This window comes from Palaemon carinicauda, chromosome 8, assembly GCF_036898095.1.
Source record: "Palaemon carinicauda isolate YSFRI2023 chromosome 8, ASM3689809v2, whole genome shotgun sequence".
Classification (NCBI taxonomy): domain Eukaryota; kingdom Metazoa; phylum Arthropoda; class Malacostraca; order Decapoda; family Palaemonidae; genus Palaemon; species Palaemon carinicauda.
Genome location: NC_090732.1, coordinates 159,695,658 through 159,712,402, shown reverse-complemented (window position 1 = coordinate 159,712,402; position 16,745 = coordinate 159,695,658). Strand labels below are relative to the sequence as shown.

Below are 16,745 nucleotides of genomic sequence, written 5' to 3'. Positions count from 1 at the left end.
AGGGTTAGGCATGAATGTAAAGAGAGTTCTGTATGAGAAAGTGATTGTACCAACTGTGATGTATGGATCGGAGTTGTGGGGAATGAAAGTGACGGAGAGACAGAAATTGAATGTGTTTGAGATGAAGTGTCTCGAGAAGATAGGGTTAGGAACGAAGTAGTAAGGGTGAGAACGGGTGTAAGAAATGAGTTAGCAGCTAGAGTGGATATGAATGTGTTGAAGTGGTTTGGCCATGTCTAGAGAATGGAAAATGGCTGGCTGTTAAAGAAGGTGATGAATGCAAGAGTTGATGGGAGAAGTACAAGAGGAAGGCCAAGGTTTGGGACCCAAACCTTGGCCTTCCTCCATCCTGGGTGGATGGATGGAGTGAAGGAAGCTCTGGGTGATAGGAGGATAGATGTGAGAGAGGCAAGGGAGCGTGCTAGAAACAGGAATGAATGGCGAGCGATTGTGACGCAGTTCCGGTAGGCCCTGCTGCTTCCTCCGGTGCCTTGGGTGACCACAGAGGTAGCAGCTATAGGAGATTCAGCATTATGAAGCTTCATCTGTAGTGGATAATGTGGGAGGGTGGGCTGTCCCACCCTAGCCGTACCAGCCGAACTCGGAGTCCCTTGTCAGGCTGAGAGGAACATAGAGAGGAGACATCTTTTTTGTTTCATTTGTTTGATGTCGGCTACCCCCCAAAATTGGGGGAAGTGCCTTGGTATATGTATGCATGTACAAGTTAAAAATTAGATTATAGTAAACTTGAAGTTGGTCATTAGTAGTAAAAGATAACAGAGCAAGATGAAAAGTAAAGCATTACAATTGAAACTGAATTAAAGTTAGAATGAGCTTTTAGTACCATCAGCAGTATACTGATCAAGGCACACTGTAAGTGGTTACCCATATATAATAATAGATGAGATTTTTATACTCATCTGTTTAAATAAACTACTAAGATAACATTTTTTACTTTCAAAGGGCTGGACCAAGAGTTTCTATCACGGACTTGCTCTATAACCTGGTGTTCACTGTTGCATGAAAAATAGACCATCACATTCATGTTTAAGTGTAACAATTTTTTTGCCAATTTGGTATTGAGTTGTCATGTTATCTAATAGCCATAGGTTAGACAAGTGTGGCAAACTCAAAGACTGGACTGTGGTCTTTCTTTCAGAATTTCACAGAGTCTGGGACACAATACAGATGATGGACTTCAGAGATAGTGGAGAATCACTGTCCAGAACATACATACTTGATCCAAAAACTATTAATTTAATGCCTACATTTACATATTTCATATCCAACATACTGTATTTCAATATCTACAACGGATTATAGTATGTGACAAATTAATCTTTAAACACAATTTTTAAGAATAATCTTCATTTTTCCTAGCTAAACAAACTTGAGTAACTTCAAATGGATAAGCCATTGGCTCGCATTGTTGTGACCAATAGATTAAAACTAGTGGGTGCAGCACAGTGTAACGTTGCACGTGTCACACACCTATGGCTCTACAGGGAGAGGCGAGCATCACAGAGTCACTTGTATTTGGTAAGGACATATAAATAAAATTACGCAGTTTGTATACCTAGGGGGAAAAAAAAAGAGAAGTACTTTTTAAAATTTCTAGTTTGTTCCTATGGGAATACAAACCCTCGTCATTTTAAAGGGGAGTCTTCCTTAGGTAGAAGAAGTCCGCAAAGTCTAACCCTAGACCAAAGAAAGTAAAGCCAGACTCTGATAAGAGGCAAGGGCAAACCTAAGCTCTCAAGTGACAAATACGACAGACAGCAATGTTGCCTAGCAGAAAAAATGACATCCGTGTTGGAAGTCAATATATATGTAATATAACATGGCAGTTGAAAACAAAATTTCTTTTGACATGATTTTCAGTGGGGCGCTTACCTGCTGGATTGGTCATCCATGCTGACGCTTTCATCACTATGAGAGTGATAAGAAAGGAGCGGAAGTCTTACAGTCTGGCTCCCTCTTCCAAGAAAAGCCAGAGTCATGGCTTCTACATCACCTGTTGGCCTACCACAAGAGGGCCTAGAGAGAATGTGTCTGGGGACCTGCAGGCACAGTCGTTCAAATAGTGAGCCATAAAGGTAGTTTGTTTCTTTAAAACTCCTGCTGAGTATCTGTGTTACCAAGTGTTTTGCAGAGGGCTATGGTTGCAGAAGGACCATGGATATCTTGAGCTCTAGGAGGGGCTCCGAGAAGCGTTTCAACTGAAGATTTATAAGCTTTTATAAAAAGGAGATCGTGTTCTTGATAACTCCTGTTTTGTTTTTTCCGGTCCAGTATTGACGAACAGGTTGGATATATTAATGCAGTAGGGCAACTTCCTCTTATTGTAAATCATCAGTCACTGTCTTGAGTGATGAAATAAGAGGGAATTGATTGTCACAAACAGATGTATTTTGGGTCTTGGTTTTGAATCCAGGTATAGGCATGTCTCACCTTACATTGGTAATTGGTTCCAGGAGAGGCGACAAGTTGAAAAACAATGTAAGTCGAATTTACTTGTCTCTGAATTTACTATACTTGTCACTGGGCTAAACCACAAATAACTTTTCCCACTTCTGAAAATTATTTATAAATGCAATTTCAATAATATATGGTTAATAAGAATCTATTTAAGCTTACAAACAGAGAAATTTTAGTTTTTAATTTAGTATAAAAAAATTAATCTAATTTTACAAATAAATGTACATCCATACTAGTAAATGTAAAAGTTTACAGTATATCGCAGGGTGTTTATTTGTGAATGTGGTTTGGTCTAAGATAGTATAAAATAGAAAGATTTTGTAAGGTGAAATAGCAAATTAAATTGTTATGCTTATTTTGCAATGGCATGAAATAAACTTAGTTGTTACATTTATTAACAATATCTTTGTTTACATCGCGTATGTAGATGGCTGCGGATCATCAGCCCCAACAGCTGATTCGTCTGTTGTTGTTGTTCAGCATGCATTTCAATAAACTGGTCGAGAGTTCGTTGAACTGTGCTCCTCTTTTCTTCAAGGATTACGAGATAGGGAGTTAAATCATATTAACAATACTCTGTTAACTTTATATAAGCATAATCGTGATAATGTCGTAACCTTGAAAACAGCTGATACAAAAAAAAAAAAAAAAATTGGCAATTGCTGTTGTTGAAATACATCTTTAATTGATAATAGAAATGTACAAAAATTATACAAAATTCAGTTAACATCGAAAACCAGGATTATTGTAGACATCTTTCAGTACATATACATTAGGCAGTCGGCTAAAGCTACAGATCAGCTGACGAAATCAAAAGACGTTTTAATCCCAGTCTACGATTGAACATAAATTTAAGCAAAGTGAAAGTTTGTGTGTAGTATTTACCTGACACTTTCTAAGAAAACAAAGATTTATGTTAAATCTGTTTGATGTGTATACGAGAGAGAGAAAGAGAGAGAGAGAGAGAGAGAGAGAGAGAGAGAGAGAGAGAGAGAGAGAGAGAGAGAGAGAGAGAGAGAGAGAGATATTCATATGATAACTAATAATAATGATTAAGAGCTATAAACAAAATGTATGAAAACTATGATATTCTATTACAAATTGGTGATGATGTAATTTGCATTAGTAATTTATATTGAATGAGCTAAAGAAAATATTCTTTGTTATTCACGATAGTCTTGAGATCAGCTGATCATAATCATAAACAAAATAAGTAATTGTTGTTTGTTAAGAAAATAGTATACAAAAATATATTTTCATATGACTTTATAAACTTTTATTCTTATTTATTGTGTAATATTATGATATTATGTGCTGTTAATGCTTCAAATGGTAGATAGATGAACTATCATAGAAAACGTCGCTGTTAAGCTCTTAAAGACTGCTAATATAAAAACAGTCACAGCTGTTTCCATAGTTCGTTCGCTAGGATTTATGTTAATTATGTGAATGTTTATGTTGATTAGGGTATTTTTATTTTAAAATGAATTTTTAAATATACTTACTTGGTAGTTACATATACAGTATATAGCTTAATCCCGCCGATTCGCCGCGCGTACGGCAAAAATTCAAATTTCGTGGCAATCACCGCCAGGTGAGCAGGTGGTCATACCTGTGCGCCCTCTGACTAAGTAACTGGAACCGTTCCCAACATTCCTCAGAAATTCCATGCCCGTTTTCAGAAGGGAGGATGGAGGAACCTTTTATGTAACTACCAGGTAAGTATATTTAAAACTCTATTTTAAAATAAAAATACCATTTTTAAATATGTAACTTCCCTGGTAGTTACATATATATATAGCTAATTGACACCATTGGTGGCAGGTTAGAAAACCTCAACCCCGTCGGAAATTCGTATAATTATTAATAGCTACAAATTAGCTGTACCAATAATCTGGTTCTTACCTGATAAGGAAGCTTCTTCATAGTTATTTGCCTCATTTGCCTGCATTCCTTAAGAGACTCAGCGATCCACCCAGGGGGCTGTAAAAGTCTCTGTGGGCCTGCCACTCGGTCCTCGACCTTAACATGGCTAGACCTCCACCCTTGCCATCCTGGCATAGCCATGGACAATGATTCTGACCACCCAACTCAAAAATAAACTAAAAACACACACACCATAAAAACTAACTTGACTTGCATCCCAGACTGTGGAAGGCTGCAACAGCCTTCACAAACAACCTGTGATACCAAGTTCAAGAAAAAGGCAAGGGTATATAACAAAAGGTTATAGGGTAGAGACAGTAGTACCTTCTCCAACTACGACGCCGGAGGCAACATACGGACCCAGAGAGCAACAATCTTCATATTGGGTCTGTACTTCTTTAAGGTAGCAATCTGCGAAGATTGACTTACTTCGCCAGAATGTCGCATCCAAAATTGACTTCATCGACTTTTTGTGTCTATACGCCATAGAAGTCGCCACAGCTCTTACCTCATGTGGTTTGACTTTGAGGATTGGAAAGCTTCTCTCCTCACAGTTCTGGTGAGCTTCCCTTATCAAATCTTTAATAAAAAATGCCAGAGCATTCTTTGATACAGGTAAAGAGGGATTTTTAACCAAGCAACAGAGGTTATCTGCTTGTCATCTCAGGTTTTAGGTCACCTGAAGATAAAATTTTAGAGCTCTCACTGGACAAAGACCTCTCTCCTTTTCCCATCCTACTAAGTGAGATAACCCTGGAATGGTAAAGGATCTGGGCCAAGGTTGCGAAGGATTCTCGTTCTTGGCGAGAAAACCTAGCTGAAGGGAGCAAATTGCATCGTCTCCATTGAAGCCTACCTTCTTGCTGATGGCTTGCAACTCTCATACTCTCTTGGCTGTAGCCAACGCAACCAGAAATAGAGTCTTTTTAGTTAGATCCTTCCAAGAAGCCTTGTCGAGAGGTTCAAACCTGCTCGAGGTTAAAAATGCCAGGACTACATCCAGGTTCCAAGAGGGGGTTGGGTTGTCCTTTCTCTTAGCGGTCTCTAAAGATCTAAAGAGGTTCGAGAGATCCTTGTTTCCCGACACGTCAATATGTCTGTGACGGAAAACGGAGGCTAGCATGCTGCGGTATCCCTTGATGGTCAATACTGCCCACTTTTCTTTCGTTCACAAATGGAACAGAAAATCTGCTATTTGGGTTAGAGGTACTGGAAGAGGAAAAGTTGCTAATCCTGTACCATTCCCTAAACACGTCCTACTTAGATTGGTATACCTTAATTGTGGACGTCCTCCTAGCTCTCGCGACAGCTCTTGCAGCTTCCTTCGAAAAGCCCTTCGCTCTTGCCAGCTTTTCGATAGTCAAAAGGCAGTTAGATTGAGAGCGGTGAGATTTTGATGGTACCTCTTTATGTGAGGCTGTCTGAGTAGATCCTTCCGACTTGGTAACGCTCTGGGGGTATCTACCAGCCACTCCATCACTTCTGCAATCCAAGGTCTTATGGGCCAAAATGGAGCTATCAGGTTCATGTGGGTGTTGTTTAGCTCCCTGAACTTTTTCAAGACTCTGTCCAGGATCTTGGACGGTGGAAAAGCGTACACGTCTAGTCCTTCCCACTCCACGAGAAAGGCGTCCACTGCCACTGCTTCCTGGTCTGGGACTGGAGAGCAATAAACTGGTAACCTCTTTGTCTTCTGGGTAGCAAAGAGGTCTACTGAGAGTTCTCCCCACAGCATCCAAAAGCTGGAGCACACCTCGTGATGTAGGGTCCACTCTGTTGTGAGAACTTCTGCCCAGACGTTCTTCTCCCCCTCTATGAAGCGTGTTATAAGGGTTATATTCTTCGCTTTCGCCCACAGTAGGAGATCTTTCGCTGCCTCGCAAAGGGAATCTAACGAGTGCCTCCCTGTTTCCTGATGTAGGCCAACGCTGTGGTGTTGTCTGCGTTGACCTGAACTAACTTGCCCTGGACTTCCTCCTGGAAGTGCATTAGTGTAGATGAATGGCCACTAGCTCCTTGATGTTTATATGCCATTCCTTCTGAAACTCTTTCCACAGACCCGAGATCTCACACTTCCCCAATGTTGCACCCCACCCCATTGTCTGATGCGTCTGAATACAACACTAGGTCAGGGTTCTTCTATTGAAGTTTGAGGCCTTCTAGGAGTTTGTTGTGTTCGTCCCACCAACTCAACTGATTCCTGATTACCGGAGGAATCGGAATCCACGTCTCTAGGCCTTGGTCTCTTGTCCAATATTTTGATAGATGGAATTGTAGAGGCCGTAAATGAAGTCTTCCCAGGGATACGAATTGCTCGATTGAGGAGAGGGTACCCAGCAGACTCATCCATTCTCTCACCGAGCAGGTCCTTCTGTCTAGGAAGTATTCCACCTTTCTTAGGCATTCTAGAATAAGTTTCGGGGCTGGAAAAGCCCGAAAAACCACTGATTGAATCCTCATCCCCAGGAAGATGATGTTTTGTGAGGGTGTCAGTTGTGATTTGGCCAGATTTACAACCAAACCTAGCTGTTGCGTCAAACACATTGTAACCTGTAGATCCTCCAGACACTTTTCTTGCAAGCTGGCTCTGATTAGCCAGTCGTCCAGGTACATTGATATCCGTACCCCTTTCAGATGTAGCCAGCAAGCCACGTTGGAAACTACTTGAGTGAAAACGTAGGGAGCCATGCCCAGCCCAAAACAAAGTGCTTTGAACTGATAAGTAGTTTCTTGGTAAACGAATCTCAGAAATTTTCTGTAGTACGGGTGAATTGGGACGTGAAAATACGCGTCCTGCAGATCTATCGCCACCATCCAGTCTCCTTGTCTGGTGCCTGCTAGGACTGACGTAGATGTCTCCATGGCAAACTTGACTTTGCTTACAAACTTGTTCAGAGGACTTACGTCCAGAACAGGTCTCCAAACCAGAGTTCTTTGGAACTAGAAAAAATGTTGTAAAATCCCTCCGAAGAGGGGACCTCTACTACTTCTATCGCTGCTTTTGACAGCATCTGGATGACCTGCTTTTGAAGAGCTGCTGCCTTGCTCCCCGAGTATGTTGCTGTCAACTCTAAGGGTTCTGACAAAAGAGGAGGCCTCCTCAGGAAGGGGATCTTGTAACCCTCCTTCAAGACATCGACTGCCCAATCGTCCGCTCCCCTTTGGCTCCACTCTTGCCAATAGTGGGATAACCTGGCTCCCACTTGTGTCTGGAGGTTGTAGGGCTCACTTCCTTGTTTTTGGTTGCTGCTTTGTAAATTTACGAGGTTGTCCTCCAGCAGCAATTCTCTGATTCCCTCTCGAAAGGGCTGGCACGGTGGAGGAGCTTCCTTCTGCTTTCTGGTTAAAAAGCTAGCCGGGAGGACTTTCTTGGCAGTCCTGGTAATAAGGTCTTGCGTCGCTTGTTGCGCAAGAGCTGTTGACAAGTCCTTCGCTACATCAGAAGGGAAGAGATGATTACCTAGAGGAGCATACAATAGCTCTGATTTCTGAGCGAAAGTCAATCCTGACGACAGGAAAGAACACAGCATAGACCTCTTCTTAATAACTCCTGCCGTGAAAAGGGCGGAGAGTTCGACGGTCCCATACCTCACGGCCTTATCGAGACAGGCAATCAGGTGCATCTGTGCCTCGTTCTTTACATCTGTGACCTCTGCGAGGGCTCCGAGAGTCCAGTCCATCAGGCTGAAGACCTCTATAGTTCTGATGATGCCCTTCAGCAAGAGATCCACCTCCGACGTGGTCCACATCACCTTAGACTTGGTCATGGCTGACCTATGTGAGGCGTCAACAAGTCTGGAGAAGTCCCCCTGGGAGGAGGCAGGAACTCCCAAACCGAGAACCTCCCCAGTCTCATACCATACACAGGATCTGGTGACCAGTTTTGTAGGGGGAAAGGAAAAGGTAGTCTTTCCTAGATCCTTTCTCTTGAGAATCCACTCATTTAGAGTCGAGAAAGCTCTTTTGACCGATCTGGCTAGCACCGTTTTCTTAAACGAGGAAGGTTTCTAGGGCCTGCCTTTCAAAAACTGCGAGGTCAGGCTTTGAGGTAAAGCCTGAGTAAAGTCCTCCGGATATAAATTCGCTAGAACCACCAGCAATCTCTTAAGATCAGCTGCATGAAGCGTTTCCCCTTCTGAGATTTCATCTAGAGGGATAGCGATCTCCGAAGTAGAATGAGTTGGAGAAACATGCCTCGTCTTGTCTATTCTCATCCAGCATGCTTCCAGCACGCTACTATGGAACGTCGTGCACGAGTCCAGAAAACTGCGAGGAAGCGTCACGCTTGCGTGCATCCTGTAAGCGTCCCACATGTTGCGAGGGAGTCATGCTTGCGTACTTCTAGCATGCGTCCAGCATTCTGCGAGGAAGCGTCAACAATGCATCCAGCATGCTGCGAGGAAGCGTCAACAATGCATCCAGCATGCTGCGAGGAAGCGTCAACAATGCATCCAGCATGCTGCGGGGGAACGTCCTGCTCGCATGCGTCCAGCATGCCGCGAGGGAGCGTCAACTATGCATCCAGCATGCCACGAGGAAGCGTCAACTGTGCGTCCAGCATGCTGCGGGGAAACGTCTTGGTCGCATGCGTCCAGCATGCCGCGAGGGAGCGACAAGAACCTTGCCGCCTCCCATAACGCGTCCGGATCGCTGCAAGGGAGCGTCGATGAGCGCTGAAGTTTCTCGCTGGCTGTTCGCGCCTCGGTCCGACCTTATTCCTTTCCGCGGTCTGTTGATGTCCTTAGGTTCTTTCTTGTGAGCTTCCTCTGTTTGTGACTTATAAGCATCAAACGGGGACGTAATTGACCGCTTAAGCTCTGATAGGCCTGTCGCTTGCGGTGCGTACTGCATGCGTCCAGTATGCTGCAAGGGAGCGTCGCGATTTCTATCTCGCCAAACGCGTCTAGGTCTTGCGTCCTCTGACGAAGACGAACACTTCCTCATCTCGCCTTTCCTGTGGTGAGGGGGAGCGTCCTGGTATGCGTTAAGAGGATCACTCGAGGGGACGTCCGTTCGTTGTTTAACGTCTCTCACCTCCCTTAGCCTTTCGACTTTCCTTCTCCCAGGGGTTGGGGAGCATGGAAGAGGTCCAGGGCTAGGAGTATGACAGACACGAACGGACGCACCCTCCACTGCACTATCACTATCCCCAAATTTGCATTGTAAACCACGCACTGCCCCCCACATCACTTCTTTTTCCGAAGTAAGGGATTGCACTTGTACACGCAAGGCCGAAATTGCAGCCAAAACATCCTTCAAAGAAGGCTCACTTACCTCCGACACCATAGCGGGGTCTGGTACTACAGCCTCAGGATTAGGAACAGGAATATTAGTTTCATGCAAATTAGAAGGGACATGACTATCGGAAGACCTATTAGAAAGAACACTTGACGATCTGGCTCTCCTAAGCCTGTCCTTCTCTAATCGCATAACATAGCGATCAAACTCCTTCCACTCTCTATCAGATAAAGACTCACATTCATTGCATCTGTCATTAATAGAACACTCATACCCACTGCAACTCTTACATATTGAGTGGGGATCAAGCATGGCCTTTGGAAGCCGAGCCTTGCATCCCTTAATACACCTTCTAATCACAGAGTCAGCCATTTTGACAACTAGAGAAAATAGTTAACTAACCGTCCAGGTAAGAAAAACCAACAAAGTTTATCTTAAACGAGTGAAAAGTCAAAAGGGAAAATCCAAAAATCAACGAAAGCCATCAACAATAAATCAAACAAAGGGTACTTCACCAAATTTGTAGATAAAGCAAACCCACAATGTAGCTAATTTCTGACGTGTTGTCTCGATCAACGGCAGGGAATTTCTGAGGAATGTTACGAATGGTTCCATTTACCTAGTTAGAGGGTGCACAGGTATGACCACCTGCTCACCTGGCGGTGATTGCCGCGAAATTTGAATTTCTGCCGTGCACATGACGAATCGGCGGGATTAGGTTATATATATGTAACTACCAAGGAAGTTACATATTTAAAAATAAGTATTTTAAAATGATTTTATATAGTTAAATTCTTTTTTAAAGTAAAGTAATGTTTTGTGTGCTTTTAATGCTATTCCAGTGATACTGTATTATGACTTCAATACTTGTGGTGGACAGACGGAAAGTAAAAAAAAAATTACTCAAAACTTTATTTTTATTTTTCCATGTAGTTTTTTTAACAACCGACTTGCATTCAAAACCCACTATACTCAAAACGACGTAAGTTGAGGTATACTATACCTGTACAAAGGAGAAAGAAAGGTCTTTCCAACCCCCGGACCAAGATAAAAGATAAGATAGGCTATGAAATTCACTCACCTACTTAGATTATGCTAAAGCAAGAAGGAAAACTGTTCAACATCAAAGTTTCTAAATGCAGCAGTTCAAAAGCAGCCATCTTCAGGAACCTTAGAACCTTGATCACACTCCAAGACAAGTCTATTTCCCAAGGAGGACAAAACTCGTTTGAAACTCATAATCGATGTTGAGAGTTCCCCGGAAGGAGGAGAGGTTAGCCCCCTCCAGTTTAAACACTGGCTCAGGACAGAGATAACCGTTCACCATAGTATCAGAGAAGTTTCTCCTTCTGTAGCAAAACTAAAAAGTTTGCAATTAGGAGAATAGTTGCCTTGAGTGGGGAAATACCCCTTCCACAACACCAATCACAGAACAAGGACCGCTTTACTTGGTGAACTGCTGCAGAGGACTTGCGGAGGCACCCAGAGAGCTGTTTCACAGTTGGTCTTGAAAAGCCCTTGTTTCAGAGGAGTTGCTAGATAACCTTCAGCTGTTGAGAGACAGACAAACTGCTCCATGGAACCTTTTACTTATGGTTATCGAAGAAGATCTGGCCAATCTAGAAGCTCTACCGGAGTTTCTTTGAGTAGATCTAGAAGATCTGTGTACCACTCCACTTGTGGGCACCTTGGCACTACATTATTCTTAGATTCTTTGATGACCTGACTCTGTTCAGCAGGACCTGGCAGATCCGGCAGAACGGGAAAGGTATAGATGTCCATCCCATCTCAGGGGTGTTTTAACGCATCCTCCACTGCTGCTACTGAGTCTGGGATTGGTGAACAAAACATTGCTTGTATGTAGTTGAGGTAAATGATGAACATATCAATGAACAGGGAACCCCACAGTCAGGAGACTCCATGCCACTTGATGATTTAAAGACCATTCTAAAACAACCATTATCCTTTGTTGGCTCAGATTGTCTGCAATCGCATTCCTCTTCCCTGGGGTGAAATGGGCATAAAAGCTGGACAGTGTTTACCTGCATACAGTGTTGTACCTTTAATACCTGTTGGCAAAAGAGGCAACTCATCGAGCCTCCTTGCTTGTTGATGTATGTCACCAAAGGCATGCTGTCGCTCGTCAATATAGTGACCTTTGACAGCATCAGTCTTTCATAAGGTGTACCTGATGTTGGGGCCGTCAAATCCAGGTCAATTGGTAAAAGATTACGATCAGCTCCCACTGGCACATAAAATTATTATTCTCATGAAAGAGCAGGTGGAGACAGCTTAGTTGACCTACTTGACTTCAGGGAGTTTTCAGCACCTGCAATCTGCTTATTAAGTAAATCCAGCATATACTTTGCTTGATTAGATAATGGAAGGTCAAATTTATGACAGGTGCTTTGAGGTTCCAAGAGAAAACTTTCAATAAAACATATTCCTTCTGTTAGATTGCACCAAGCCCGCTAACATGGCATATGAGCCCTAATGTAATCATCAACTTTAACGTTTCCACTGGTCCCAAAAGCTGAAACCTCTAGGAGCAACACCTGTGACATCATAGGTCTCTGGTTGAGCTGCTTACTCAGGAGTCTTTTATTAGGTCTCTGGTTAGGCTCCCTGCTCAAGAGAGTCTTTTATTACTATCATAGGGCATGGAGACAACTGACTGGGTGCAGATAACTTGTGTGGGTTCCTGTTTAAGGATAGACCTAACATTTTTAGTCATTTAAGGGATGTCTTTCTGCTCCCTTCAAACATCTAGCCACACCTCAGAGATATGTGAGGGAGATCTGTGGTAATAATCTTAATTATCATTTTCTGGCAATAATGAAGCTATTCATAATATGGGGGGGAAGGGATTTTGTTCCCTTTCAGCTGGAAAGCATTAGCTCCTATGTGTATGCATTTAATGCTCACTGGTATTATTAATTTGTTGTCTAATCCTTTGTTGAGCATATTCTGACACAAGAGAATTGATTGATTTAAAATTCTCTGGCATTCTGATATCGAAGGTCATTGACGCCGATATCGTTTGTTATAAAAAATAAAAGAGTATTCACATAAAAAAACCATAGAAACAAAGATGCTCCTTATAAAATCTAAATAGCTATCAGAGGACATGCTTAAGAAATAAATCTAAAATCCCAGAATCCAGCCATCCTCACCTTGAGCCTGAAAGAGATATCTATTTCTTTTGGTACTCTAAGTGAGGGGTTTGTGAGCCTGAGACGTGTGAGAGAGAGACTAAAGAACTCTCAGGAAAGGGGGATATCGATCCCATCTTGTTTTTCTCTCACTAGACGAAGGGCAAGTTGTGACCTCCAGTGCTAGAGTCATCATCACAATATTCCTCATAATTCCAAAAAGCGGTTGTTGTACTCCAAAAAGGATACTAGTGATGACACCACTCAGGAATTAAAGACATACTTAATGGTGGATACACATCCAGTAGGGATACATGTGCATTCCTTTGACACGCCAACAAGGACACATGAATAAATGATGACCAGTTCACTTGAACTTCACACAGGTGCTTTCCAGTTGTTTTCTGTGGAAACTTATGCGGGGATCGTTTGTGGATCTGTGAACATGCTGCAAGATTAGCACCTAATTTCTATCTTTTTGTTTAGGAATTCTAATTGCTAAGATAGGTTTTAACTCTTTCTGTGGCTTTTGGGGAACCAGGGAAGCTTGCTGATTTCTAAGAAGAAGCCCATATCTTTCTCTTGGGTGAAGATTTATTTGAAGGAGCCCCAAAGAGTTAGAGTGGGGTTCATAAACTCTGGCGAGATTAGCAGTATAGTAGTAACACTAAAGAATCTTTGATTTGCAAATCTGCTGATGTTAAGGGTTCAGTCACTCATGGCATTCTCTGCTTTGGTCATAAAAGCAGGAGAAACCCATCACCAAAATCCCGAGAGAAGGACCGACTGACCTCATGTGAAATGGGAGTTCCTGATAACTCTGATAACGATGGAACCAATGTGAGAGCGAAGGCTTATGCCTCTCTCCTACTTTTGCGAAGAAAGCTGTAGCTGGAGAACGGTCTCTCTTAAACCGGCTGTTGCAACCAAAAACTAAGTGAATCACTCGCTTCTCCCCGCAGAGGCGCAGGTGGGTAACATTGTGCAACCATACACCGTTGCCATACCCACCATTTTTCTTCTATAGGTCGTAACAAAATACCTTTAAAATGATGAGAGCTGGTATTTACATAGAAACAAAATAGGATTCTTAGGACAATTTTGAAGGGCTTTTGAAATAATAATAAAGTAATTGCGGATAACATGTTTTTGTGGTACCCTGTTTTTAACAATCTTCATTGCTAAGCAAATTGCTGATAGATGTGCCATGAAAAAAAATTAAGCATTATTATTATTGAAATAGAACAAACTTGTTTTATTGGAGAATATTTTAGCGAATATACTGCAAATATTGTGATGTGGAACTTTAAATCTAGTATGTTCTATTTGTGTTGCTTATGATGTTTTCAAGGTGGTCAAGGGTATACGATTAATTTTTGGATAGGCAGTTACATGTTTAGAAATATTTACATTCTACGAAGGGAAGATTTCTAATATTGAGAAAATAAGTGAGGTATTTTGAAAGCACTAATGGCATTGGATTATCATAGATTCTTGTGCATATCCTCCTTCATAAACTTTATAACAAATTTAGACCATTTCATGCAAGCAGAGTCTGACCATTTAAGAGACTAAAAAATACAACATTGTCTAAGGCCACAAAACAAAACTAATTAAATATGAGCAAAGAATTTCTAAGAAAAACAGGGGCTCAATCAGTATCATATTTCCTATATAAACAATTTCAAGAAAAAAAATATTCATAAAAATAATATTCAAAACTTCTACCCTTGATTTCTACAGCATAATAAACAGGTACCGAGACTTAAATTAAAAGTTACTAAAAATAATATTTCAGGACCTCTGCACATGAGTTTTAACTATCATTGAAAAGAAGTTATGAAAAATTTAGCTATCTAAAGTCTGATCATCAGGAAAAGCTTTTGCACTGAAACTAACCTTGGCAACAGTATTGTTAAGGGCCCTTTTTGCATAATGGGTACCTTCAATAAAGTCTTGATAGTCAGCAAACATGAAAAAGGGTCCTGCAAGTACTGAGTGAAAGTTGAGCATGTAACTGAAGTACTGTAATGCCGAGGGTTTTTTCCTGTAATAAAATAAAAACAATTTCCTGATCTACAAAAATTTATTAACAAAAGCTTATAAATAGACTACCATTTAGATAAACAAAAGCAAAACCACATATATGAAGTACAACTAATAATTTGCTAAGGAATCCCAAGAGATATATCAATCTCCTTGCCACTTAATCTCATGCTTTGCTCAAATTTGAATCTTTGAACATGATACATTTAAAGTAAAACATATAGGTAAGAAGGAATGTTTAAGAATTTACTACTGTACATACTAACAGCAGAATAATACTACACTACATTCTATTGACTATTTTTTAAATGTTTACCAGCAATTAGTCTCAACTCTGGTAAATTCTACAGTATACTACTATATCCAAAGCATTTATATGAAAAACAACAGTATGTACCTTAGAATTAATTCCCTCTGTAACGGGGTAAGTTCGTTATCTTTCAGTCCTGACAATCCGTCATGAAGACTGTATGCTAGTGATGTTGCTTTCTGAACCATGATCATCATAGGACCTAAAGAAACGGCAAAAACATAATGCTAAAAACCTTCCTTATTGGGAACAAATTATATTAACAAACAGATGATTACGATCTGTTTAAAATTGGATGTGCTTTGTTACAACTTGCTAAGGATTCTTATAACCTTAATACAGCACAGTACTACCAAGGGTTACGAGTAACTTTGAATACAAGCATACAAATTCAAAATGGGTTACGAGCATTGCATCAAGTCTGCTTTCTACATGAGATGCGCATTAAGCAATCACATGATGCCAACATGACACACAGTTAACGTCATGTTCGTGGCATTTTACGACAATGAAAAGTCTTATTTTCAAGCCAATTCAACCTATCGAGGATCTGACAATGCACTTTGATATCATTCATTCATGTATCTATAAGTGGTTTATATAAAATTTATTAAGGTACCTAAAGAAATTTTCAGTTTCTATCTTTATTCCTGTGTTAGTTATGCTACGAAACGTCAATGTAAGTAGGTTGACACGACGTCATTGCTCCCTGTCCAAGTCATGATGTAATTTTGCCCTGGTCAGGATCACGAGGGTTAAAAAAAGGCAAAAGGAGTCATCTCTACATAGGTTTATTGTGAAATTTGAACATAAGTGTGTAATAAAAGATTACCAAGTGTCTAGGAAAGGGTAAATTAAGTGATTTAGTTAGTGATAGTGAATGTCATTGAAGAGAGAGAAATGATAATTTACCATATCTCTCGTCTACTTCACCCTAGCCATGATCTCTTCAAATATGAAGTGAGAGTTATTTTGTCAATATTTCTATCTTTATTGTGAATTATTACAGTACTGTATTTTGAATTCATTTCTAATGTTAGGTTATATTTTTAACAATAATTACCATTACAAACCTTTAAAAATGTGTATGTACTTCTTTCATTTCTGATGGGAAAAATTGTTTTTGGATATCATCATTTTAGATTGCAACCTCGCTCCCACAATGAATTAACCTTGCAAACTGTGGTACAATAAAACTAATTATGACTGTACTGAAAAAGAAACCTTATTTGGCTTAGATTATAAAAATATCATCACAGAACTTCTTCTTTGTCTGTATCTTTTCCCACTTTTATGTGGGGCCGATGTTACCTTGAGGTAAAATTACTTGAGGATAGTTATATGGTATTCATTTACCTTTATTATTTTTCAATTAAAAAGCTAAAATAAAACTAATTGTTCTCAAGTTATAGTTTAATGATTTAGTAACTACTACCTCTTTATGGGCCCCAAAACTAACATTATCATCTTTTCCTGGGGCCTAGAAATAAAACTAATACCTCTTCCTGAGTTCTAAAAATAAAAAAATAAAAAAATACCCTTATCTTAAACATCTTAACTTTAAAAAATGTCCCCTGTATTATAAAATCAACCAA

At 40.7% G+C, this 16,745-nt stretch overlaps 1 protein-coding gene across 2 annotated transcripts in view; it reads right to left on the bottom strand.

Moving 5' to 3' along the window:
- LOC137646059 (lysophospholipid acyltransferase 6-like) overlaps positions 1-16,745 on the bottom strand; it is a 99,575-nt gene that overhangs the window by 25,980 nt on the left and 56,850 nt on the right. For both annotated transcript variants that reach the window (XM_068379214.1, XM_068379215.1), the window contains 2 exons: positions 15,238-15,352; positions 14,694-14,841 (listed from right to left, as the gene is read on the bottom strand). In XM_068379214.1, coding sequence (XP_068235315.1) covers positions 14,694-14,841; positions 15,238-15,352 — 263 coding nt within the window. The remainder of the gene's footprint in view (positions 1-14,693; positions 14,842-15,237; positions 15,353-16,745) is intronic.